Source organism: Elephantulus edwardii, unplaced genomic scaffold (genome assembly GCF_000299155.1).
Source record: "Elephantulus edwardii isolate Elephantulus edwardi_28Jun2011 unplaced genomic scaffold, EleEdw1.0 scaffold00401, whole genome shotgun sequence".
NCBI classification, from domain to species: Eukaryota; Metazoa; Chordata; class Mammalia; order Macroscelidea; family Macroscelididae; genus Elephantulus; species Elephantulus edwardii.
This window is the reverse complement of record NW_006400151.1, coordinates 467,736-492,320: the sequence shown is the minus strand read 5'-3', so window position 1 is coordinate 492,320 and position 24,585 is coordinate 467,736. Positions and strand designations below refer to the sequence as shown.

The 24,585-nt window shown below is 57.5% G+C and overlaps 1 protein-coding gene across 2 annotated transcripts in view; it reads right to left on the bottom strand.

The window, feature by feature from the left end:
- Positions 1-2,112: 2,112 nt before the first annotated feature.
- Positions 2,113-24,585, bottom strand: part of COL5A1 (collagen, type V, alpha 1) — a 148,296-nt gene continuing 125,823 nt past the window's right edge. Inside the window, exons 51-66 of one of the 2 annotated variants that reach the window (XM_006902375.1) lie at positions 24,521-24,574; positions 24,176-24,229; positions 23,049-23,102; positions 22,479-22,532; positions 21,170-21,277; positions 21,001-21,054; positions 20,844-20,897; positions 17,786-17,893; positions 17,545-17,598; positions 16,706-16,741; positions 16,234-16,287; positions 15,557-15,812; positions 14,100-14,212; positions 10,584-10,652; positions 6,846-7,079; positions 2,113-2,259 (exon numbers count right to left, since the gene is read on the bottom strand). In XM_006902375.1, the coding sequence (XP_006902437.1) occupies positions 2,113-2,259; positions 6,846-7,079; positions 10,584-10,652; positions 14,100-14,212; positions 15,557-15,812; positions 16,234-16,287; positions 16,706-16,741; positions 17,545-17,598; positions 17,786-17,893; positions 20,844-20,897; positions 21,001-21,054; positions 21,170-21,277; positions 22,479-22,532; positions 23,049-23,102; positions 24,176-24,229; positions 24,521-24,574 (1,503 nt within the window). Of the gene's footprint in view, positions 2,260-6,845; positions 7,080-10,453; positions 10,523-10,583; positions 10,653-14,099; positions 14,213-15,556; positions 15,813-16,233; positions 16,288-16,705; positions 16,742-17,544; positions 17,599-17,785; positions 17,894-20,843; positions 20,898-21,000; positions 21,055-21,169; positions 21,278-22,478; positions 22,533-23,048; positions 23,103-24,175; positions 24,230-24,520; positions 24,575-24,585 lie in introns of both variants that reach the window. The other variant, XM_006902376.1, reaches the window with a different exon arrangement.

Genomic DNA, 24,585 nt, shown 5'->3' with positions numbered 1-24,585 from the left:
CTCTACTCTCAGAGCCCTGATATTCCAGACCTTTATTGTACGTTTTCTATTTATTGCTTCATCTTTTTTCCCCTCGTTGACAATGTTCATCCAATTAGATATATTAGGAAGGGAAAAAATAAAATTACACCAGAAGAATTTCTGCAAATATAAGAAGAAATTTTATTGCAATATACCGTAGCTAGAGTGGTTTGGGGCAGAGAGGGGCACGTTTTGAACTTCAGTACAAATCACAACCACTTTCGGGGGACCAACAGAGGAGAGGATGATGGGATATAGGGCACATCGGATGGAAGGAGTCACCACAGAATCACATGACCTAGACGGGCTCCACGGGCGGCAGGCCCCAGCCACCTGCCCACAGCACTTTCCTCAGGATACGTGGCTGGAGGGCCTCCAAGCCAGGCTTTTCTTTGGCAAGAGTAAGACATGCGTCTTAGGGAAACGGGGACTTATTTGGGGGCTGGTTTGTGACACCCGGGCTGCACGGCTGGGGGTCCCCTAAGCGGTACTGGAAGACAAGTGGGGAAACAGATCCACACCCACGTCACAGCTCGTTCCCGGGCGCTGCTCGGGGCTTGCCAGGCCCTGCTTGCTTTTCCCACCTTGGCAGGAAGGGGTACTGCTCGAGGTCACTTTTCACAGTAGGATTGACTTTCCTTGCTGGCCGCTGGGTCCCCCTGCCCACCGATAGCACTGCCTTTTGATACCCAGGAGCAGGAGTGGTACCCCGAGAGGGTCTGCCCAGCACCAAGCTCAAAGCTGCTAGCACTTGCGCCCAGAATCTAGCGGGTGGATCCTGGGCTGCTCTCGGGCACAGGGTGGCCAGCAGCACCTCAGAGCACCTCAGAGTTGATTGCACCTCCCTGTCTGTCAAAGCTGCATCTGAGACAGCACATAACCCCCAGCCAGTCTCAGTTCAGTTCTCGGAACAAACACAGAAATTAGCACCACAAATATCCAGCAACCGGGCAGAGACAGCACACGCTGGAGGCGAGGCTGTGCGTTGGGTGGGAGGGTAGGTTTTCAGATCAAGTCGGCACAGCCCAATGTTTCACTGTCAGAGGAAGAACCAGGTCGAAGCAAGTGGGAGGTCCCCCCAAGTGTCACCTTCAAGGAGCTCTTAAAGCAGCTAGCACCACAGAGAGGAGACGGAAGTCAGCACCAGTTTTCACTGAACGATCATGTAGATGAAAGGGGTGTCCTGACCCTGGACGGCCTCCCCCCAGGCTCTGCAGGACGAACCGTGGGGTGTGGAGGCAACGAAGGTGAACGCCGTGCCACCTTCCCGTCACACCCACACAGGAAAGGTGCAGCGGGGAATGAGTTTTCTCTTCCTCCCCATAAAGAAAGCAGAGCTAATCAACACTGTGTCAGAGGGCAAGGCATCTGCTGGGTGAGGACAGCGACCGACTCCTGGCTGCCCCAGCCCAGGAGGGGGTCAGAGCTGCCCACGCCTGACCCCATGGAGATCTCCCTGGGGTGCGGAATGATACTGGTGGTTGGGTTTCTATGCATGGTGGAAAGTCAGGGACACACACATTTATAACAATACAATACAAATATTTACTTACAACTCACAACAACATAAGCACCTTAGATCCACCGGAAAGGCACGTGTGGAATGGTGGGGACCGCTGGGCACTGGCCACAGCAGCTGACCTTTGCAAGGTTTGCCTCAGAAAACTTCTGGAAGGTCAAGGGAGACAGACCTCTTCAAGTTGAATGAAAGGAAATGGTGTCCAACAGTAATGCCCACCCCCACCCCATGCACGCTATCTGAGGACCCGGGCGGTGGCCCTGGGTGGTGGGCAGCGTGGTCGGGGGCCATCCCTGTGGGGTAGGGGGCAGGCAGGGGTGGAGAAGGAGGCACTTGGGGGCCAAGCGTGGCCCAAGGCTGTGGCACGTCTAGGTCATGTGATCCGGCTCCTTGGGGCGCCTCTTCTCTTGCCCTTGGTTTCCTCTTGGTTTGGGGTCCAGCACCAGGTGCCAGAGACGTGGCTGAATCGGGGCGGGGACGAGAAGCCTTGGCGGCCAGGCGGGACCGCACACAGGACGCTCCCAAGCAGCGTACCGAGGTCACGAGGTTGTTCATTCGGGGCGTGGCAGCTCCTAGCCCATGAAGCACGCTGGCCCCACTTCAAACCCAAACTTCTGCGACGCCTCCCCGAAGTCATTGAACATGATGTCCACGATGGGGACCTGCTCCACTTTGGGGGTGTCGAGCTCTAGCACAGTCTTCTGGTAGCCTTTCCTCGTCTGAGGACAAGAGAGAGAACCTTAGTTAGAGATGGTCAGACCCACCTAACCCATCACCGAATTCTCCCCACTTGGGCTCTGAAGGGAGGTGGCCCCCCATGTCCACACAGCAGTGGAGCGCACAGGTTAACCCCTGGCTCCTTGGGGAACTGGAGCCAGGTCCACACACGTGACCCCAAAGACACGACATCATGACCCTGCACGACCCTGAGAGGAGTGTAGGGACAGTGTGATGGCCACAGCACTCTCCCACAATGCTCTTGGTTTCCTCTTGGTTTGGGGTCGAGCACCAGGTGCCAGAGATGTGGCTGAATCGGGGCGGGGACGCTCTGCATGACCCGGAGGGGTCGGCCCTTCCATCCTGGCCCTCGCGCCCACCTCAGCCTTTGTGGACACTCCCTACTTGAGCATACTGGAGACAGACAGAAGCATGACAATCCCCAGACGCCAGAGCCAACAAAGAGGCCAGGATGTTCCCTGGACGGGGGATGAGACTCCAGTGTGCTCTCTCTGGACACTTCATCCGGAAAACCAGCAGAGGGAGGGGCCAGACAGAAACAGAGGCCAGAGCCTGAGCACTTGTCCCCTCTGTGCCTGACCAACCACATGGCCTTGGGGAAGCCACCCAGGTCCATGTCCTCTGGAGAACGGGAAGTGGGCCTTCCTCCTGGGGGCCCTGGGTGAACTATCTCCTCCCATGTGACTTACGGCCTCTGAAGGCCCCTGGAGGGTCAGCTATGGGTCAGTTCCAGCTAGACAGCACACAGCAACAACAATCGTTATTATCCTGCCACTGACAACATTTCATTTCAGGACAAGTAATGAAATGTTACTTTTTTTAAATCTTTTTATTTTTATTTTATAATAGTCCACTTACAAAGTTTTTATACATTGCCTTTCATACTGGATCTTTCCCCTTTCCTTATTATTTTAATTGTGATTTTAATGGAAGTTTACAGAAAAGTTAGATTTTCATTCATTCATTCTTGCACATTTTAGCCTCTCTCCTTCCCTGCCCCCTCCTCCAGTTCACTTAAAATAAAAAAATTTACCTCACTGCCTCCCCTTCTCTCAGTCCGCTTTGCAATGTATCTCTTATTCTGGGCTGTTGTTTATATATAATGCTTAATCACATAATCCTTTTAAACAGTGTTTTCCTTAATCTGTTCCAATGCAATGTTCATTTTCTATCCACTCTTACCTATTTTCCTCCCAACCTCCCATGTCAGACCTGCTTTTATAACAGTGGTGTCTGCAGTATTTGTCCTTTCGTGACTCAGCATGATGTCCTCCAGGGCCAGTCATGTTGTGTAATGTTTTACAAATTCACCGTTTTTCAGTGTTGTGTAGTATTCCCTTGCATGAATATACCATAGTTTTTCTATCCATTCGTTTGTTGATGGGCACCTGGAATGTTCTTATTTGGACGATGAACTCGACATCATTCCCCTTCAATGTGTCACTTTAGTATCACACATTGTTGTTGGTGTGTGCTGTTGAATCAGAACTGACCAACAGCTGACCCTCCAGCAGGTTCTCAGAGGCAGCAAATCACAAGAAGACTGCTCATCTTCTCTCACGGCAGCTGGTGGATTAGAACCATGTGCCTTTGGGATCATGGTGCAGCTTTTCACTAGTAGGTCACCAGAGCTCAAGGTCCCACACTGTGACTGTCCACCTAAGAACAGCCAGCCTCCGTTGAGTTCAGGTCCCGAATCCGCGGACAGTGAGCTCTGGTGGCCCGGCGGGAAGGGGGCAGTGCTGCCAGCTGCTCACAGGGAGACAAGCAATCTCTTCACACCCTCTGAAACCTCTCTGAAGGGTCAGCTCTGACTCAGCTGCAACGAGTCGAGTTAAATGCCTGGCACATTGACCTCCATGTATCCGATTCCACTCAGAGATCCACTATCATCAAAATGCAAAAATAAGCGGGAGTGGACACACCCTTTGGACACAGTTTGCCTCTGCTGGGAACGTCCTAGTCTTACTCAATACTGTATTGAAAGTACTTGCTTGGGCCAAACAACAAGAGAAGGAAGGAAGGAAGGAAGAGGCATCCGGATTGGAAAAGAGATGTTGAAACTATCACTGTATGCTGATGAGATAGAGAGATGAGAGAGAGAGAGAGAGACAGAGAGAGAGAGAGAGAGAGAGAGATGATAGAGCACACAGTAAATCCCAAAGACTCAGGGGGGAAAAAATTCTCCACAAAAAACCAGATAGAGTTAGTAAATAAATTTAGTAGAGTGGCAGGATACAATAGACAGAAGTCTTTAGGACCAATACCATCTACGAGGCGTTTGTTAGGTAGCGTCAAGTCGAGTATTACTCATAGTGACCTTAAGAGCAAAAGAAGTGAACGCTGTTCCATCCTGGACGATGAAGTCAGGCCCACAAATGTTCAGATGTTGAGAGGAAACAGAACTCTCCTCTACAGACAGCACAGAAAGAGCCTTTCTCTGGGGCTGGCTCCCTGACCTCGGACTTCTAGTGTCCTAAATATTCAGAGACTGAATTTCCGTTTGGAAGAACTGTCCACTTGTGGTATGTCTGTCACAGCAGCACCAGAGAATGGACACACCCACCTGGGGTGTCTCGGTCACAGCTGGACTGGAGAACTGAGATGCCCTCCATCTGTCCACAGTGAAAAGTCAAATGGTTTCACGCACCTGTCTCCCTTCTTAACCTCTGACAGGTAACACTTGGCAAGCAGTGAGGTGGCTTCTCCTGGATTTACGGAGCCCACCGCTCCAATTATCCAAGTGCTCCAGGCGGCTGGGCACAGACAGCGCCCCTGCCCGCTATTCCAGAGCCATAAATAACCATTATGGGGCACACGGGCCCTGGGGGCTCACTCAGCTGCACAAACACCAGGATTTACGGGGGCGGGGGGGGCACGCAGGGCTCTTATCTGAGATTTGTGTCTCTCCACGGCCTGGCCCTGCTCTGCGCTGTCCGTCAGGACCCCAGGCCGTGTGGCCAGGGTCCAAGTTTTATTGTTATTGCTGCATGAATCAGGCTGCTCTCTGGCCATGGCCAATCAGCCGTCCAGTAAGCTCCAGGCACGGCCTCTACCCCTCAGTGAGAGCAAGCCAGCTTGTCATGGGTAGTGGCCCAGGCCAGGATTTGGGGTGAGTACAGCAGCCCCACAGCCAGGGTGGCTCATCGCCTTCTGCTCTTCAGCCCACTGCCCAGCCTCCACATGGCCCCAGGCCCTGACCAGTCACCTGCAGAGCCAGATCCTTCTCTCGGGTCACCCCTACTTCACCCAGAATGGTGACTTTTCCTTTTGGAAAGCAAGTGCACGGGAGAGGGTGATCTCTTCTTCCCTGGCCTAGCGCTCAAGCCAGGTGCTCCAGGGACCCCGCATCTTGCTAGGGATACTCAAAGGATAATCTGGTGCTAGAAATAACTCTGCAGAGGGTCAGGCTAAGAGTGAGATGCCCTCACAACGCCCTGCTGAGGGTACAGGGCTGGGCAGCACCGCACTGTTCCCGAGATGGAGCCCACCGCACGGCAACTGACAACACGTCCCCAGGAGCAGCTCCAGGCTCGGCTCCAGACACCCCTGGACCAGAGCCCCGCAGGTCTGTCAGGTGACGCTGCGTCGACGTCTCCGACGTGACCCACAAACACAGCCACGCTCTTCTGCGCCATCCTCACATCCACAGGTCACTGCGGCGGCCACGGGCCGGCCGTCTCGTTGAAGGTCTGTCTCTTTTGTTGATCCTTCACTTTTCCAAGGACTCGTCCCTCCTAACAACTTGTCGAGTGCATGTTAGACCAAGCTTCGCCCTCCTTGCCTTTACGAGCACCCAGGCCTCTCTTCCTCCCAACCCTTTCCGAGCACGCGGCTCCCCTTACTCCAAAGGCCGTTTGTTCCTTCGGCAGTTCCTGGGTTGATTGGTATTCCCCATCAACACCACCGTTCTAAGGCATCAATTCTTTCTGATTTTTCTTATTCGCTGTGTAACTTTTAGATGCAAAGGATCAATGAAAGAGACCACGGCTGGGTCAGGCACATCTCAGTCTTTAAAGCCACCTCCTTGTTCTCTGGCACTGTGGAGGGGTCCTTGACAGCAGATTTTCCCACTGTGATACATCCTCTGATTTACTGACTACTGGTCCCATAAGCATTGATTAGGGACCCAACTATACCAGGAAGCAGCCTCTAAATTCTGAAATGCACCACTGGGTCTTCCCCTCTCCGCCCCACTCAGGAATGGAGTGAGGCCCCAGGTCCCTGTCTAAATCCTCTCATAATCTGCCTCTGGGTACGAGTCTACTTCCAGCTGTGCTCAGGGGGCCTGTGTCTCTACTGTCACCATGCTGCCAACCCAGGCACACACTCCAGACACAGGAACCCTGTGTGTGCCCCTCTGCAATGCAGCGTGCAGCTCAGGGCCCCGCACACAGTAGGTGCTCAGTCATTGCACATGTAGTGAATGCATGGCCCACAGGGAGCAGTGATGATCAGAACCCCTGGGGGGCCCTCCCTGCACCACAGCGTGCAGCTCAGGGCCCAGCACAAAGCAGGTGCTCAGTCAGTGCACGTCCAGTGAATGCATGGCCCCAGGGACACTCACCGCACAGCCGTCCACCAGAGCCCGGATGTAGGGGCTGTTGTCATAGGACATCTCCTCATCGTTGGAGCCCAGGAAGCGGATGGCCTTGTCGTAGCTGCCCGTGGCGGCGTCCTGCCAGGCGACCGACTGGTAGCAGTTGTAGGTGATGTTCTGGTGGGCAGAGGCGCTCAGCAGCCGCAGGAAGGTCATCTGCACCACGCCCACGGGGTTGCCCTCGGCGTCCACGTATGAGAGCTGCGGGGGAGGGTGGCAGCGGTCAGCAGGGGACACATCCCGCAACAGGCCCGACGAGGTCAGCAGGGGACACATCCTGCAACAGGCCCGACGAGGTCAGCAGGGGACACATCCCGCAACAGGCCTGATGTCTTCTGGGGCCAGGAAGCGTGTCAGAGACAGCACACCCCAGAATCCCCAGGAAAAGTGACGGACCACTTCCTCCAGGAAGCCTGCTCTGATCCCACCTCGCCTGGGCTGCACGTTCCCTCACCTGACCTCCTGGCCAGGTGTCCCCCACCCCATCCGGGACCACAGTAGGGTCTGTCTTCTCTCCTAGGAGTGCAATCCACTCTGCCCCTGGGCGAACCCCAGCACCGAGCACTGTGTGACCACAGTGGGTGCTGATTAGGGTTTGCTGTGTCACCAGGCCATTGCCACTCAGGTGGAGGCCTGGTGAGTGCTGCAGCCATCACTCGGGCCTGGACTCCCACCACACACGCCACATCTGGTCTCTCATCTCATCTCCCCTTCCCCACCTCCCAGTGGCTGGGTTCTCCTGGTGAATGTGGAGTCCTGGGGACAGGAGCCCTGTGTCTGTGTTGCTAAATGAACAGAGAACCACCCACTGACTCAGGGCTGACCTGTTCACCCAGGGGACAGACAGGCCTCTGTGTTCCTCTCACAAGTAGCCAGGGTCGGGGAGCAGGAGGTGGGCTTAGCCTTCCTCCAAAGGACGGATGGATAGATGGAGGGATGGACAGACGGATGGATGAATGGATGGACGGACGGATGGACAGATGATGGATGGATGGGTATGTGGAGTCTCTGGACACCCAGGACCTCTAAGACAGAGTGCTGTGCAGGGGTGAGCTTAGTTTTCCTCCACAGATGGAAGGACAGACAGACGGATGGAAGTGTGGGGCCTGGGTCCATGAGAGAGGCTGGGAGGAGGAGGCCTCAAGTCCCAGGCACAGGCCACAATGAGTGGAGACAGGAGCAGGACAGGAGTGAACACAATGAGACCCAGCTTTTCCACCTAGAGAACGCGCCGAGGGGCTCAGAGCCAAGCCAGGACCCTGTCCTTTCCCACAGCATGGCAAGGACACACCCTGCACCCCCAAGTCCCACACCACCACACACTGGGTCAGCACGGCAAATCAGTCAGACCTGCAGGGAAAAATCCATACCAACCACATCCGGGTCCCGCCAGGAGCTCCGTCGGGAGGAAGTGACTGACTCAGAGAGGTATGCACAGGCAGAGAGGCCAGCACGCTGGACACAGAAGGACCAGGAACCCAGGGCCAGCAGAGTGTCCAGGCCCCAGGCAAGACCCATGCTCCAGGTGGGAGGGGGCTGTGTCCCCCCCATGACAGGGCCTTCCTCCACGCCCTCTCCTACTCACCAGTCACAGAGCACCAGGGTCAGGAGCGAGTGGACAAGGCCAGATAAGCTGGCCTGCCTGAGCCATCCCTCCCCCTCCCACACTGGCGCTGCTGTGTAAAGCAGGCCATGGCGGCTGGCGGTGGGTCAGACACCATCTCCCCCGAAAAAGAAGCTTTGGACGTGAGCCCAGGTCTCTCCAGAGGGAGCAGCAAGGACCAGGGGCCAGAGAACGGAGGGAACGCTGGGCCAGCACAGGCCTGGCAGCCCCATGTGTGCCAGAGCCGAGCTGTGCTCCACACGCCTCCAGTGGTCACTGGGTTGTTCGTAATCGCCAGGACTTTCTTCCGAGGCTCCTCCCGGTGGCCTTTTCAGTTATTAGCCAAAGAGCTCGTCACTTCTCTAGAACTCCCTCCCCCACCTGGCCAGCTTGTCCACCACCTGCCTGGGTCAACGTTCCCTATCTGCTGTGCCTGGCCTTCCCGAATGGGCATCCACTTCCAGTCCTTCTGTGTCCGAAAGCTTGTTTGGCAGAGAATAAAGCAAAGGTGAAGGGGAGGGGCCAGCAGGAAGAAAGGACAGGAGCGCCCAGAATGAAGGAGGAAGCGCTGGGATGTGGCCAGGTGAGCGCAGCCCTCAGAGGCCGGGATGGAGCTGCTGTGACGTTCCGGTCAGCCAGGCAGTGCCTCAGGGGTTAACGGACAGGGGTCGTGGGGCTTCACACAGACACAGGGCACTGGGAACCACGTAGGGAGTGTGGCCCTGTGCATGCAGAGGGACCAAGGTCAGAGATGAGGGCACCTGCGTGTTGCCTTGATGGGAAGGACCTTCCAGAGCCTGAGGGGCGGGCAGACGAAAGTGCAGGGCAGAAACGTAAGGTGGGGAACAGGGGCTCCAAGGGGCTGGTTATGCTGGACGCTCTGCCCTTTTCACGGAGGAGAGGGGAGCACAGACATTTAAATCTCCTCAAAGGAAGAATGCAGATCAGACTCCAAGTGTCCAGGGGCAAGTGCTCCACGCTGGGACACAGCCACGGGCATCCTACAAACAGGGCCGCACCAGCCTTAGTGCTCTGGGTCCCGACACAGTGGAGTGTGTAAGGGAGGTAGCTCAAGTCCACCAGCTGCCCCACGGGAGAAAGATCGACAGCTCTGTAAATCCCGTAAAGATTTACAGCCTCGAAGACCTGCGGCAGGGCCAGCAGTGTGTTGGTTCCGATTCAACAGTAATGCTGCTGGGTGCCATCGAGTCACACACGACCTACAGCAACCCTATGGCACCAGATCTGCACCCTGTCCTCATCCTGCACCATCCTCACATTTCCTGACATACTAGAAGCCCTTGTGGCTGTCGCTGTGACAATCCACCTGGTTGAGGGTCCCTCATCAATAGTAATGAGGTGGGGATTTTTGGTTTTTTCCCCCCTAAGAAATCTCATAAAGGTTACAGCTTCAGAGACAGCCTGGAGGTGGGTAGGAGTCAGAATGGAGTTGAGGGCAGGGGGCTGTACCCTACCCAGCTTTCTCGGGGTACCTGTGTCACCTCACTTTTACTGTGTAAGACTGGCCTCCTGGATGCTATACCTGGGCTCATACAGGCCCAGAAGTTACAACTGTGGAGTGTGGCCAGACGGGGCCAGGAGCAGCATGGGCACTCAGGTGGCCCGGTGCCCTCTGTGTCTCTGCCCTCTAGGTTGAGCACTACACAGCCCACCCTCTCCTGCTATCCCAGGCCTGTTCCTGGGCGGCCGGTTCCCTCGGGCTGGCACCCACTCCTGGCTGTGGCTCCCTGGACACCAGCCTCCTGTCCGAGATCTACAGAGAGTGTCCACCCCATCGCAGGCTGGAATAACTCTCCGAGGGGCCTGGGCAGGGTTGGGGGCAGGACCCCCTCGAGGTCCGAGTCCTGCAGTGGCATGGTGAGCGTGAGGGGGCCGTGTGGCCCGTGGCCGTGGTGCCATGCAGAGCCGAGCCAGCTGAGCCGCGGGCAAGCAGGGCCCGGTGGCCACTTACCAGGGACCCACGCTTGTACTGACTATACCAGGTGGACGGCCTCTCTTTGGGCCAGCGGGCCATTTTACTCTGCAAGATAGGAGACGGGCGCGTTTAGGGTCACAGCCGCCAGGAGGGCAAGGTGCCTTACCAGTTTACCACGCTTGAATTCACTGAACCAGGAACCGGGGTTCTCTTTGGGCCAAGAAGTGATTCTGGCCTAAACATCAGGGGAGGGGTGGGGGGAGAGAGAAACAGAGAAGGAAAGGGTTAATCCTCCTGCCTCTGCAGAAGCGTTCCTGCCGTCCACAGGCCGTCCACAGGTCCTCCTGGGGCAGCCCTCACCCTGTGAAGACCAGGCTGCTGTGAGAGCCGGGGACGACATGGCCTCTGACGTCGCAGAGCCAGGCACTTGCCAGTGCCCCTTGCTGCACATTAGCATCGATGCCTCACCCCTGGCTACCAGCCTCTGTGTCCAGCATTAGGTGGACAGCTGGACGATGAGAGATCACAAGGGCTCATTCAACTCATTTTTCTGTCCAGTGTCGGCTCGGGGCTGAGCACTCAGTGACACTCGGAAACGCGGTGAGCACACGGAAAACTGGACTGTGGGGGCCTCGGTGCGGATGGTGATGGTGGGAGGCGCCAGCGACGACCGCTGGGCAGGGGTGTGGTGTTCTCCGGGGGTCCTCACGGCCGGTGGGGGCGGCTCTGCTCCTTGGGCTCCCCTGGGCCCCCAGGGCAGTGAGTGTGCACTGGAGCACAGCAGGTGAGTGTGTACACAGACGTGAGGATGACAGGGAGCACGGGGAAGGAACGTGAGCGTGAGACAGTGCACACGTGCGTGTATATACAAACTGCGTGCGCTGAGTGTCTGTGTGTGAGCACATGTGCAGGCATGATTGTGTACACTGGGGGCATATACATGTGTGAACGTGTGTAAATACATGTGAGTGTGAGCGCTGACTGGATGTGTACGTGCACAAGTGCCGAGTGAGTCCGTGTGTGAGTACACGTGTGCGTGTGAGGATCTGTGAGTGGATGGCCATGCTGTAAGGTGACTGGACCCTCAGGCACGTGTGCGTGAGTCCAGCGACTGCACGTACAGGGGGCAGATGCACAAGTGGGCAGTGAAGGCGCGCGCTGCTGTAGCCCTGGTATCCGGGGACAGTGGCCTGTAGGACATGGCTCCTCACACGTCACCACAGAGTGTCCACACGAGCGGGGCCCCCATCGGGAATGAGCGCTCTGCCCCTGGGTGAGATCCCCCTCCCCGGGGGTCTGGCTTCTGCAGGGGTCAAGCCCTCAGGCCCACAGACAGGCCGGCACAGAAAGGCAGACGAAGAGAGAGCTGGGGGGGGGGGCGACGGAGCAGGCAGGTGACCCACTCCTTCCTTATGGAGAACGTTCCTTTGCCAGCTGCCCACGGGCACACCTGGGCGGCACAGGGACCCCAGGGCCTCCGTTAGGTCCAGCCTGAGTTATTCGCCATGGGAGCAGGGTTCGAATCCCTGTCTGGAGGCTTGTAAATCTGCTTGTTAAGCTGCCTCCCGGCAGCAGCAGGTGAGGGGCAGCCGGCCTGCGTCCAGCTGTCCAGGACTTGTCTCACCCCAGCCTTCAGACACGCTGCTGTCAGAGCCGTGCGTGGGGGTCTTCTGGGGCCAGGGGGACTATGGGGCCAGTGATCTCAGGCCTGACCCACCTCTCTCTGCCTTTGGCCCTCTGAGGGTCCTTTCAGGCACAAAGTCTCTTCTAGAAAGGTGTCCTTGGAGATCTGACATCTCAAAGTCGGGTGATGTGACCCGGGCCCACACCTCTTCCCGTCAGTGGAGGAGGTGCCCGTTTCTCCAGGGCCTCTTGCCCTGAGGGTCTGCACCGGGCACCATGTGAGGGACGTGTAGACGACAGTGTCTCAGTCCCAGTGGCGTGGGGGAGGCACTTTTGTGTGTGAGGGCGGTGGCCTCACTTCTCTGGGTCATCAGAGAAGGTCATGCCTAGGAATGTCTATTTAGGCTGGACACAGCCACCTCAGTGGACACTCAGCGACAGGACCCAGCCGCGGGCCTGCGGTTAAGGCTCCAGCAGGGCGAGGCCCCATCTCCTCCCCGAGTGTTCCTGCCTCAGCCACGTGTCTGATACAGGAGAGGACAGGTGGGCAGTGCCTGGTCCCAGACACACAACGGTGACTGCTGCCTCTTTACCGATCCACTCAGAGCCGTGGAAACGTGCTGGATTCTCAGCATCTACTGCCGCCCTCACCCGGCGTGCCTGGCCAGGCCCTGTGGGGTCACCTCAGCATCACCTGAGTCACATTCTGACACCACCTGCCCTGCAGTTGTTGGAGACAGGGAGCATCTGGCAGGCCCGGGCTCCCAACCCACAGGTTTGAAGGAACGCCCTTGTCACCACAGATGCCACCAGCCCTGCGGTGTCCGAGCCCTCTGTGTCCTCTCTTGCCTTGGTCTCCTGACCCCTGGCCCGGGAGCCTCATTCTATAAGAGTGGGGGCCTGGGGTCCAAAGCTCAGCTGCCCCTCGTGATGCTGTAGATGTGGACGGGCCCTGAACCTGACTGGGCTGCGTCTCTGCCATGACCAGCCACGGGGCTGCAACCAGTGACACAGGAGCCTGTAGGGACTCACTCAGTCATACACACTCTTCTCCACACACGACACAACTTCTCACACATGTACAAGCACTGGTTCACACACACACACACACACACACACACACACACACATCACAGTCACACACTCCTCCACACATGATACAACTGCTCACACATGCACAAGCACTGCTTCATACACACACACACACAATCAGAGTTACACACTCTCCTCTACACACCACACCACTGTTCACAACCCCTAACCCTAACCCTCCTCCACACACAACACAACTGCTTACACACACATGCACTGGTTCACACACACACATCACAGTCATACACACTTTCCTCTACACACCACACCACTGCTCACACACACTCATGCCCTGGTTCCCACGTACACCCACCAGTCACACATACTACCCTCAAGGCACCACACAACCACTCACACACATGCGTGGAGGCACTGACGTCCCCGCACATACACCACTATCACGGAACTGCGCACACACACCTATACACACACTGGCCCCCAGGTACACGCACCACAATCACATACACCCTTCTCGACTCATCACACAACCACTCACACACCCACTAGTCCCCAAGTGCACACACTACACAACCATACAACTGCTCACATTCCCCGTAAGCCACCAGTCCCTACACATCACACACATGTACCCAGTCCCACGGACGCACACCACCCACAAACCCTCTTCCACGTGGAACCACACATACACACCACACACCCACTGCTCACAAACACACATCACATAAGCACCACTGCTTACAAACACACATACATGTGCACACGTCCCTGTGCATGCATCGTGCAGTGTATGCACATACACACCAGCCTCCACGCACACCCACCACACACATAACCACTCACGTTTACTACACATGCTCTGTCCCCCATGGTCTGTCTCTCTCTGTGTCTCTCTCTCTCTCACACACACATCAGGACGTGGCCCAGCTGCTAACCTTCACCGTCAAGCTGCACTGCACTAGTGACACCTGGGAAGCCTGGAGGCTGCGGAACGGAGACCAGCACTTACCCCCTCGGACTTCTTGTCGGGGAAGACGCACGTGTCTCCACCAGCTGTGAAGTTGCAGTAAGCTTTGAAGGAGTCCCGAGAGCATCCTTGGTTGGGGTCCACCCAATATTCACCTGATGGAGATATGGGGAGCAGGGGACTCAGGAAGCTTGGTCCCCGGTGGGCACATCTAGATGCTTTGTTAGACCTCAGCACCCTCACACTGCCCTCCTGGGGACTGTGCCCTGCTGGACACACAGGGAACTAGAAGGTAGGCAGCAGGACCAGGGAGGGCGCTGTGCACCTGACAGGTGCACAGAGATGCCGAGAAGGTTCTGGAGTAAACCCAGAGACTCCCACGCCCCAGAGAGCAGAGCCTATTGCACCATGGGAAGCCCTCGACCCTCGTGGGAGAATTACCCCCCTCCCACTCCCCCGCACAGGGGTGGAAGCCAGCAGCTTCTCTTCTAACAGCCAGACGGTCTTGTAAAGACGGTAAGAATGAGGAGGTGGACACTGATGACACCCCAGGGTTTTGGGCCAAGTGAAACACCGAGTGCTGCACTGATGCCCACACTGGCCCTGACCCTCATACAGATATAGCACAAAGCTGCTGGGCGCTATTGTCAATTCCGTTCCCATCCCGCGCAGAGGACAGCTGTGCTTTAAGGCAATGTGCGTTAACAGATCACCTGTCTCTGAGAAGACAAACCACCAGCCCTAACTAGAGGCACGTGATGGATGTGCCCTCGGCAGACTTGGGATAATAACTGCAGTGACTGTCACAGCCACACTGACACCAAGATTGTCACTGACGGTCACACTGACAGGATGTCCAGGTTCGCAGCTTCACCAACAGTGATCCAAGTGGCAGCACTAATAACACAACCGTGGTACCAGCAGTGAGACCGGTGGACGTGTTAACAGTGACTCTAGCAACAGTGCTGTGAGTGCTACTAAGAGTGGCAGTCATAGTACAGGCTCGAGTGTGTCAGAGACCGTGAGGCTGGCACAGGACAGGACAGGACAGGACAGGACAGGCAGGGCCCGGGTCTGGCGTTCACAGGGTCTCATGAGTTGTGCCTGACTCCTTGGCACCTACCACGAGCTGCAGCAATAGCAGTAATTCTAACACTAACAGCAATGCCAGCAGTGATACCAGCAGGGTTATCAAGATACAAGGAGTAACACGTACAGCAAGTGACACAGTGAATATGAATGGCAATCCCTGAGGTGCATGGGGCACCCCACTCACTTGAGCCCTGTCCCAGCAGACTCCACCTCATCTCCCCAGGGCCTGCCCCCAGTAGACCACAGCCCATGAGGCCCTGCCCCAGGCCCAGGCCCTGCCCAACCCCCTCCTCCACGAGACCACGCCCAGGCCCAGGCTCTTCCCAACCTGCCTGCCCTCCATGAGGCCATGCCCAGGCCCTGCCCCTGCCCCAGGCCCTGGGCCCCCCAGCCAGGGCTGCCCTCACCATCCGGGAAGTCGGGGTGGCACAGCTGCAGGTCCTTGCAGGTGCGGGCAGGGTTCTGCTGCGTGCCCAGCGGCCGCTTCATCTGCTCGATCTCCAGCTTGAGGGAGTTGAGGGAGCCGAAGATCTCCTCCATGCCGTCGGCGTAGTCCATGTAGTTCTCAGCGTTCCCTTCGTCCAGCATCTGGCTCGCGTCTATGTTCCTCCGCGTTCTGGACGCCTGGATCGGCAGGGGCTGGATGACCTCGCCCGGGGGGCCCTGAGGGGCAGGGTGGGGATGAGGTCCGTACATCCAGAGGGAGGGGCCGAGCAGGGCAGCAGGGACCCTGGGGGGCCTCTGTCCTGCCCCAGAGAACCATCCCCCAGCATCCTTTCTTTTCTCTTCCTGTCCTGGGACTCACGATCTGTTCCCACCTCCTGGTCCTAGTGTCCCTCAGGGCCCAGCACGTCCAACACTGGTGCCCGCCCTGAAGCCAGTGACCCTCACGGCGTGTGCTCTCTCTCTCTCTCTCTCTCTCTCTCTCCCCAGGGCAGTGACCGGGCAGTTCCTGGTGGGGCATCTGGCCTGTGTCTCAGCGAGGACCACCCATGTGGACCCCTCACACACTCCATGGTTCCCTGTAGTTACGGGGACTCAGCCCCTCCTCAGGCCCCCATCCCAGTCTTCAGCGGTCACTTACCGGGAGGCCGGGGGGTCCTGGCTGGCCTGCCTCACCCTTTGGGCCAGTGGGACCCTGTGGGGAAAGAAAAAGAACCAAGCCCCATGAGCTCTAGAACTGTCTTGGGGACCCCTGGGCCCAGGCCTATGAGCTGCTCAGGTGGACCTGAGCCGGGGACAGACCACACGGTGAATGAGTGAGTGGTCTCCACCAACAGGACACAGCCTCTTCTCTTCACCCCCACCTGGCCGCTCTTCACTCCCACCCTGGCCTCCTCTTCACCTCCCCCCACCCTGGCCCCCTCCTGAGCCCCCCAGCCTTGGTCCCCTCCTGACCCCCGACCCTGGCCGCTCTTCTCCCCCCACCCTGGTCCCCTCCTGACCCCCGACCCTGGCCCCCTCTTCACCCCCACCCTGGCCCTTCTTCACTCCCACCCTGGCCCCTCTTCAGCCCCCAGCCCTGGCAGTGTGGGGTCCATCCCACAGTCACTTACTGAGGAACCTTTAGCACCTTTTGGACCAGGGGGACCCTGTGGGGATGGAAGACAGTCAGGAGGTGATGGTGCCCTCACCTGGGGCAGGTGCCCGACCTCGGGCCTCCATGGCCTCACCACCCCCTTCACACTGGCCCCTCCCTGCAGGACTCCAGGTGTGCGGGAGGGAAGCTGGGGACAACTGGCCGTCCAGGAACTTCTCCCCGACAGGGCCACCGGCCCAGGTCAACACACACCCTCTTCATCATTGTCCCAGAGCAGGAGGGGAAGCTGGACACCCTGGGCTCTCACGGTCAGCCCTGAAACCAGCTGGGCACCACCTGGGCTGGTGACTCCAGGTCCAACTTCAGAGTGAGCGCAGAGGCCACTCGGTTGGGCAAGAGGAGACTCAAAGTCTGGGTGTCTCGGGCTCTGGATTTGTAGCACGTGTATGAAGACCTTGCTTTACTGCAATGCTGAGGTGCTTAGACGCTGGGCCCCCCACTCCCCCTGTCCAGGCCCAGGTGCCTGGGAATGGGAGACACCACCTCCCTGTGGACCATGGGGCTTGGAGCACCCCGGATGTCTCTTGCCATCCCCAAACGTCTACACATGATTCTCCTAAAGTTCAGGATTTTCCTAGAAGATCCAGAGACAGAGGTTCCCCTTCTTCTGTCCTCACCCCAAACCCAGGTCAATAACCCCACTTCCTGGCTGTTTATCCTTCAGAACCCAGACTGCAGGTCAACCAGCCAATCAGGTCTGTGGGCCAAACTGACTACATCACACACCAACTGCTGCCCAGCCTCCTGCCTCCCCAGGACCAGCCGAGGGAACCCCTGTCCCTCCAAGGTACATACCGGCAAGCCAGGGGGCCCTGGGGGACCGATGGGGCCTGAAGGACCAGTGATGCCCTAGGAATGAGAACACACAGGGTCACTGGGGCAGGATGAACAGACAACGTGCCCTCGAGCCGGGCACCGAGTCGTGCCCCTCCTAACACGATCCTCTCCCCGTGGCCTGAGTTTTAGTCCTTGTAAGAAGGTCTAGCTCACAGGTGCTCCGGCCGGTGGGAGCCTCCCTGGGATCCACGTCACGTACCTGCTCCCCTTTGGGGCCGGACGAGCCCTGTGGGCCGGGGAGCCCGCGGTCACCCTTCTCGCCTTGCTCACCCGGGGGCCCGATGAGTCCGATCAAGCCTGGATGACCCTGTGGGAGACCCAGGTCAGAAAAAGGCTGGGGCGACGCTTCCCGTCCAACCACTGGTAACACCTCGGCCACTGTGTCATGTCCACTCAGGCTCACAGCAGACCGTGTGTGACGGAGCAGACCCGCTCCAGGTGAGTTTTGGGGTTTTGCCCCCCATTTCTTTTTAAACAATATTTTATTTTTATTGTGACTTTAATGAATATTTACAGAGAAGTTAGATTTTTCATTCATCCACATTTTACCCCCTCCCTCCCTCAGGTCACATTTTTTTCCATTTTCATTTGCTGTTGGGGGTGGGTTCGGCCTCTGCTTCTGTGATGACCGCAGCCTTGGGAACCCTACGTGCAGTTCTCCTCTGCCCTGGGGGGCCCCTGTGAGTCATGTGTCTTCTCCACAGAGGGGAGCCGTGGAGGTTTAAGCACACAGCTATTAACTCACACCTCAGTGGTTTGAACCCACCTGCTGCTCTATATGAGAACAGTGATGGTGTGGCTCTTTGCCTGCAAATAACTGCTGTCTCGGAAACACTGTGGGTGGCTGCCGGCGGCCAAGAGAAGCTATAGGCGGCTATGGCCAGCTGTGGGCGGCTATTAGGTGGCTGTGGCTGGCTGTGGCTGGCTGTAGGTGGCTGTGGGCAGCTATTAGGTGGCTGTGGGCGGCTATTAGGTGGCTGTGGGCGGCTATTAGGTGGCTGTGGGTGGCTATGGGTGGCTGTAGGTGGCTGTGGGTGGCTATTAGATGGCTGCTGGTGGCTATGAGGTGACTGCAGTGGCTATGAGGTGGCTACGGGTGGCTATGAGGTGGCTGCGGGCGGCTATGGGAGGCTGTGAGTGGGCCTACTCTGCCCTCCAGGGTCCCTGCAAGCTGAAACGGTGCAATGGTTTCAGTTTGTTTTTACTCTCTTGGAAGCAGATTGTCAGGCCCCGCCTCCATGGTGCTGTTGGTGGATTTGAACTACCAGCCTTTCTACTAATTGTTGTTGTTGTCTGGTGCCATTGTGTCCAGCACGACTCACAGCGGCCCTGAGAACAGCAGATCTGAGCCCTGCCCTGCCCCGCCCATCCTCCCTGTCTCTGACCACTCGGGCCCACTGCGGCAGTCACTGTGTCAATCCACCTGGCTGAAGGTCTTCCTCTCAAAGTCAAGCACGGGAGGGCTTTTACCACCCGGGACCTCGTGTCCCATTAACTCCGAGGGCACGTCATGACCTGGGACCCCATGACACCCTGGCTTCCTGGGATGAGGCAGCCCACGTCTGTGAAGGTGACAGCTTTGGAAACCCTGAGGGGTGCCTTTACTTTGTCCTATGACATTGTTTTACTGGCCAGCATCTTGTAGAAAGGAGATATGACCGCAGGCACCGTGTGACCCTGAGTTGGTCAAAATGAGACCTACTGAGACAGGTGGGGAGACACGGACAGGTGGGGAGTAACCTGGTAAAAGGGGTTTTCTGGGGGACAATCCTGGCAGCTGTGGCTTCATTTATGACATTTTCCATGGTCCTTTGGCATAAAAATCAAAACCAACATTTATGTGCAGCCTTGAAAAGAGCATTGCCAGTGATTACCGAAGCAATAATTACTCCTGACAAAGAAAATTCTACTGCATCTGATCATGTCTGTTTTATATGAGCCCATAGAAATTTCTGGAAAGGTTCTCCCAGGAGGCATTGCTTTGGGGGCTGGGCTGGGGACTGGAGGTGTCTATGAGACGGAAAAGAAGGCTCCATCTCCTTACTAATACGTAACTGGTGGTCCGGCTTGTGCACTGGCTGCTTGTAAGCAAACAGATGTGAACGGAAAACAATGCACCAATTTAAAAGGGGGACTGAACCAGATGCTCTGCTGGAGAAGGAAGGACAATCCCCTCCTGTACCAGTCAGATCCGATTTGATGGGACACACATCAAAAATAATAAAAATTAAAAAATAATTTAAAAAAAAGGTGGGGGGACTGAGTTGCCTCTGCTGCAAAGGGCCTTACACATCCTCCTGGAAGCGGCCAGTACACTGGGCCAGGGCTAGTGTCTACTCTTGGCCCCTGGATGCCCTTAGCTGAACCTCCAGGTCCAGGAGGAGGGTGGCTATTCTCTGTTAATTCCTTGTAGGTCTCCCACACCTCCCAGAAGCTCAGAGGCCTTTGTGAAGGTGGGAACCAAACCTTGGCATCTATCTCTATGTGATGCCCAGAGAAGCAGACGGAGTGTTTCATTACACAAATCCGCCGCTCAGGCTCTCCTTAAAGTGCTAACAAGCAAAGATAGCACGTTACACACTCTCACAGTGTGCCCGCCCCAGCTTCACGCGCGCGTGCAAGCTGATGAGAAACAAGGCAGACCGAGAAGCGATGCCTCTGACTGTGGTGTTGGGGAATACTGAGTACCCACAGGCTAGAGCAAAGAAAGGTGCCCCCGGAGGAGGGCGGCCCCGGGAGGAGGGCGGCTCTGGGAGGAGGGTGGCCTGAGGGCTCCTTCCAAGAGAGGACAGTGGGACTACCTCGTGTGCTCTGGGCATGCTGCAGAGAGAAGGACAGCATGCTGGTGGAGGACAGGGTCAGCAAAACAGGAGCAGCCTCAGTGAGATGGACAAGCACAAGCCCGCAACAATTCTCTCGGGCCCAGCAGTGATGGGGCGAGGGGGAGGACTGTGGGGGGTGAGTGTGGGGGGCGTGCTACCAGGAAGTAGTTGTGGGAGGTTCCTGGGGGGGCGGGGGCTGTGGGACTGGGAAGTGCTTGTGGGCTTCTGTTGAACACGGTCTCTGTGAGTGGGATTGACTTGATGGCCCTGAACAGTAACATTATACATGGTTTTTCCCCCTTGTTCTGTCATCTCTCGGGGTGCCTGTCTGGAGCCTGCCCAGCCCAAGACAAAGGTGGGTGAGAGGTTACTATCTGGTTGCCTTGGACACATGGCGGAAGGCCCCTTAGCACCACATTTACAGTCCCTTCTTACCTTTTCACCCTTGGGACCTGAGTCTCCTTTGAGGCCAGGGAGTCCAGGGGGACCCTGCAGGAGGAGGCAGAGCGGTCATACTCCCCATCTGGGGTCTCAGTGGCAAACTCCCCTTTCCCACTGTGACTGCAACCCTCTCCACACAGATGTCACTCACCATAGGGCCGGGGGGACCATCTGGGCCTGGGGATCCGGGGAGACCTTGTTCACCCTGAAACACAGCAGCTTCAGTGCTAGTCCACATGAGCACACATGGTCTGTCCTCTCACCAGGCCCTCTCCCCTCAGCCCCTCTGCCCTACCCTGACCACAGCCCACATCACTCACCACAGGTCCGGGTATCCCCCGCAGGCCGTCAGGACCAGGCTTCCCTGGTGCCCCCTGGGGGCCAATGGGGCCAGTCTTCCCAGGAGGGCCCTCCAAGCCGGCTTCTCCCTACAGGGCCCAGGGACAGAAAAGTGGGGAGAGTCTTGGGCACCTGGTCACACCAGCCCACTGCTCCCAAATGCCAGGAAGCCTTTGAGGGAAATGCAGATTCCCTCAGAAACAAGGGCTAACCCAAATTCTCCACAGTCTTTAAAGAAGCTCAGATGGACAATTCTCTGTCCTCTTCAGTTCCTCACACAGACAACCCAGACACAGACCTCTCTGGAGGTTCAAATCTGCCCTGAGGGAGGAAGCTGGGCAGCCTCCTTCTGGGCAGTTGGCGGCGCCTGACACCGCTGGGCGATCAGCTCCGAGTGCAGTGAGCACTCAGCTCCTTAGCTCGCTGGCACCTCAGTCTCCTGCTGACCATGTTCACTGGGGCCCAGCGGTCACAGCCACCACAATGGGCATATGGCCACCAGTGGATGTGATGGCCGCAGCCACATGCCACGTGAAGAACAGATGCCATGGAGACCAGGGGACAAGGCAGTTAATTATCACCATGGTGGACATGGTGGTTGTGACCACCAGAGTGGACATGGCTCTGACAGTGGACACAGTGACCACAGCAGTCCTTTACGGCCTTCACAGGGCACATGCTGGCAAACAACATGCCTGGTGGGTACAGTCATTGTAGTGGACACAGCTGATGTGGAGGTCAGAGGTCACAGGGGACATGGCGATCACGGGCACCCTGGTGAGCACAGCCTCTGACAGTCACAGCCACCCTTTCCTGAGCGGGCATGGGCTTTGGCTTCCTCTGTGATTTAACCAGAGCATCTCCAGGAGAAGCTGGTGGGGCTGCCCCCACCAAGCCTCACTGTAGAATGTTCTGGGCTGGGCCCAGCATCTACACACCTCATCAGCCCCGGGGGGGAGGGAGGCCTCGTTCTCACCTCCACCTCAGGGGTAAGGGATTGGGGACCCGGGACAGAGGTCAGTGGGCCAGTGTGAGAACACCCAGCTGGCATGTGGTGGAGCAGGACTTCGTTCAAGTCTTTCTGACCTCAGTGCCCGCTGTCCACCTCCCTCAGCTGCATGTGACATCAGGAGTCAGTGCCCCAAGAGCCCAGGGCCCTGCAGAGCTGACTCCCTTAGGGGAAGAAGCTTTCTCTCCGCGGGTTCTCGATGGGAACCTGACCCTGTCTGAGGCTGGCCACCGTAGCTTCCCTCTGGGCAGCCCACTCCCAGATGCCCCTGTGCACATTACCTTGGCTCCTTTCTCGCCCTGTCTGCCTTCGGGGCCTGCAGGACCGGGGGGACCCTGGAACAAACCAGAACACATGTGACAAGGTGACCTGCACATATAGTTTGACAAGCTCAGTGTCCGAGGGGCGGCCCGGGTAAAGGGAGCTCGGAGATGGGGTCAGCGCCCCCCAGCCAGCCTGGGCCTGGGGCCTCCCTGACTCCACACCAGGCACCCAGATTACTGAAGCCCTAGGGGACAGCTGGACTCATCAGTGGACAAGCCAACGCCCGGACAGTTTCTAACTTTTCAGAAAGGTCTGACCCATGGAAGAACTGTCCAGCCTGCGGGTGGCTTCTCTCAAAAGAAACATTACTCATGGTGTCAACATTCAACCCATCATGTAAAGGGCCTGAGGGACGCTGAGCAGAGGGCACGCTCAGTCCCAGCAGATTCTCATCGGGGCAGCTGAGGGCACCCAGGATCTGTTCACTGCGAGAGGCCAGGAGGAACGGGGCTCATGCAGATACCCCCCAGGCAATGGTTGTTGTTGTTTTGTGCCAGGGAGTCGTTTGTGCTCACAAAAACACTTACCCTTTTTCCAGGTGGCCCAGATGGACCTGGCTCACCAGTCGGGCCTGGGGATCCCTGGCATTAGAGAAAGAACACACAGGTGGGTAGGGATCAGGTGGCCTGGGCCCCTTACATCGCGCTTCCATCTCGGCTCTCCTGGCCACCCAGGAGTGGACTCTCTCCCTGCAGGCCTGTGGGAAGGTCTCTCCAGAAATCCTGATCCCTTGGGTGTCAGTGGCGGGGTCCCAACTCCTGCCTCCAGCTCTCTGCATCCGGGAGGAACTTCCCCCCAGTGACGTTCTCTCTGAGCACCTGGTGCCCACGGCCGGTTAATCCACACCACAGCCCCAGGGAGGAGTTGCCATGTCCCGACACCGGGGTCCAGGGAAGATACACACCGCCCAGGCACAAGGGTGGAATGAGAACTCAGACAACAGGGCAGGCCCTTGACCCTTGGCACAGCTACTCGTCTGAGACCAGCAGCATGCATCTTGGGCCCCTGGGGGCCGTCGGGTTTGCCGTATTTAGTGTAGGGAGGGGCAGGAGGTCAGTGCCTAGATGTCTGCATCACCTAAAGTGATCTGCATCATGTAAGGGCACCGCTCTCGGCCTGGCACAGGGTTTAAAGGCCAAGCAGGGCGAGGCAGGGCCCAGTGCGGTCTCAGCTTATAGCGGGGATGATGACTGAACTCCTGAGGGGACACAGGTGGCTTGGAAGCAGAAACAGAGGTGGACCTCGAAGCTCCCAGAAGTCTTACGGGGCAGAGCTGTCTCTGGGGCTGTAGTCAGACCTCCTGTGTGAAGGTACTGGGTTTCTACACAGAGCACGCATGGAAATAGTGCTCACACGCATGTGACACGCATGGCACTCAGGAAAGGAACCCGTGAAAGGGCAGTGCCGTTTGCAGAAAGCATGGCAGTCACCCGTGCTTTGCATGAACACCCTTCACATGCGTTTTTCTTCTAGCTCGGGGCCCAAGCTTCCCACGTCCAGATGTGGAGCTGGTTCTCCCCGGCTCCCTTCAGAATCAGCCCTATCAGAGAACTAGCTAGCCGCTGCCCTCTCAGAAGGGCACCCAGGTTGCTGAGAAGACGGCGGAGATGCAGACCCCCGCCGAGAGCCCAGGGGCTCCATGCGGTGGACTCACCGTCTGCCCAGGCTCGCCGTCATCTCCTTTGTCACCAGGTGGACCGTCTTGCCCCTGCGGGGACAGCAGCAGTTACTTCCTGTGCCTGAAGGACACCCGAGTCCACTCACGCACAGCAGGAGACCCCCTGCCGTCCCCCCAATTCTACAAACCCAGGTGCCCCGGGCACCACAACCCACTGTGCTCTGAATGGACAGTGCATCAGCGTACGGGCCCCTCGGGAGGAGGAGTGCTGTGTCCCCCAGGTAATGACTCATCAGTGAGGAACAGTGACAAGGAAGCACCCGGGGCTGGCAAAGGGCGGGTCCTCGCTGTGCTGGGGCCAAGCCCCCTCGGGACACCTACCGCCGGGCCAGGCTCTCCAGCAGGACCAGGATCTCCAGGGAAGCCCACAGGGCCCTAGAAAGGAG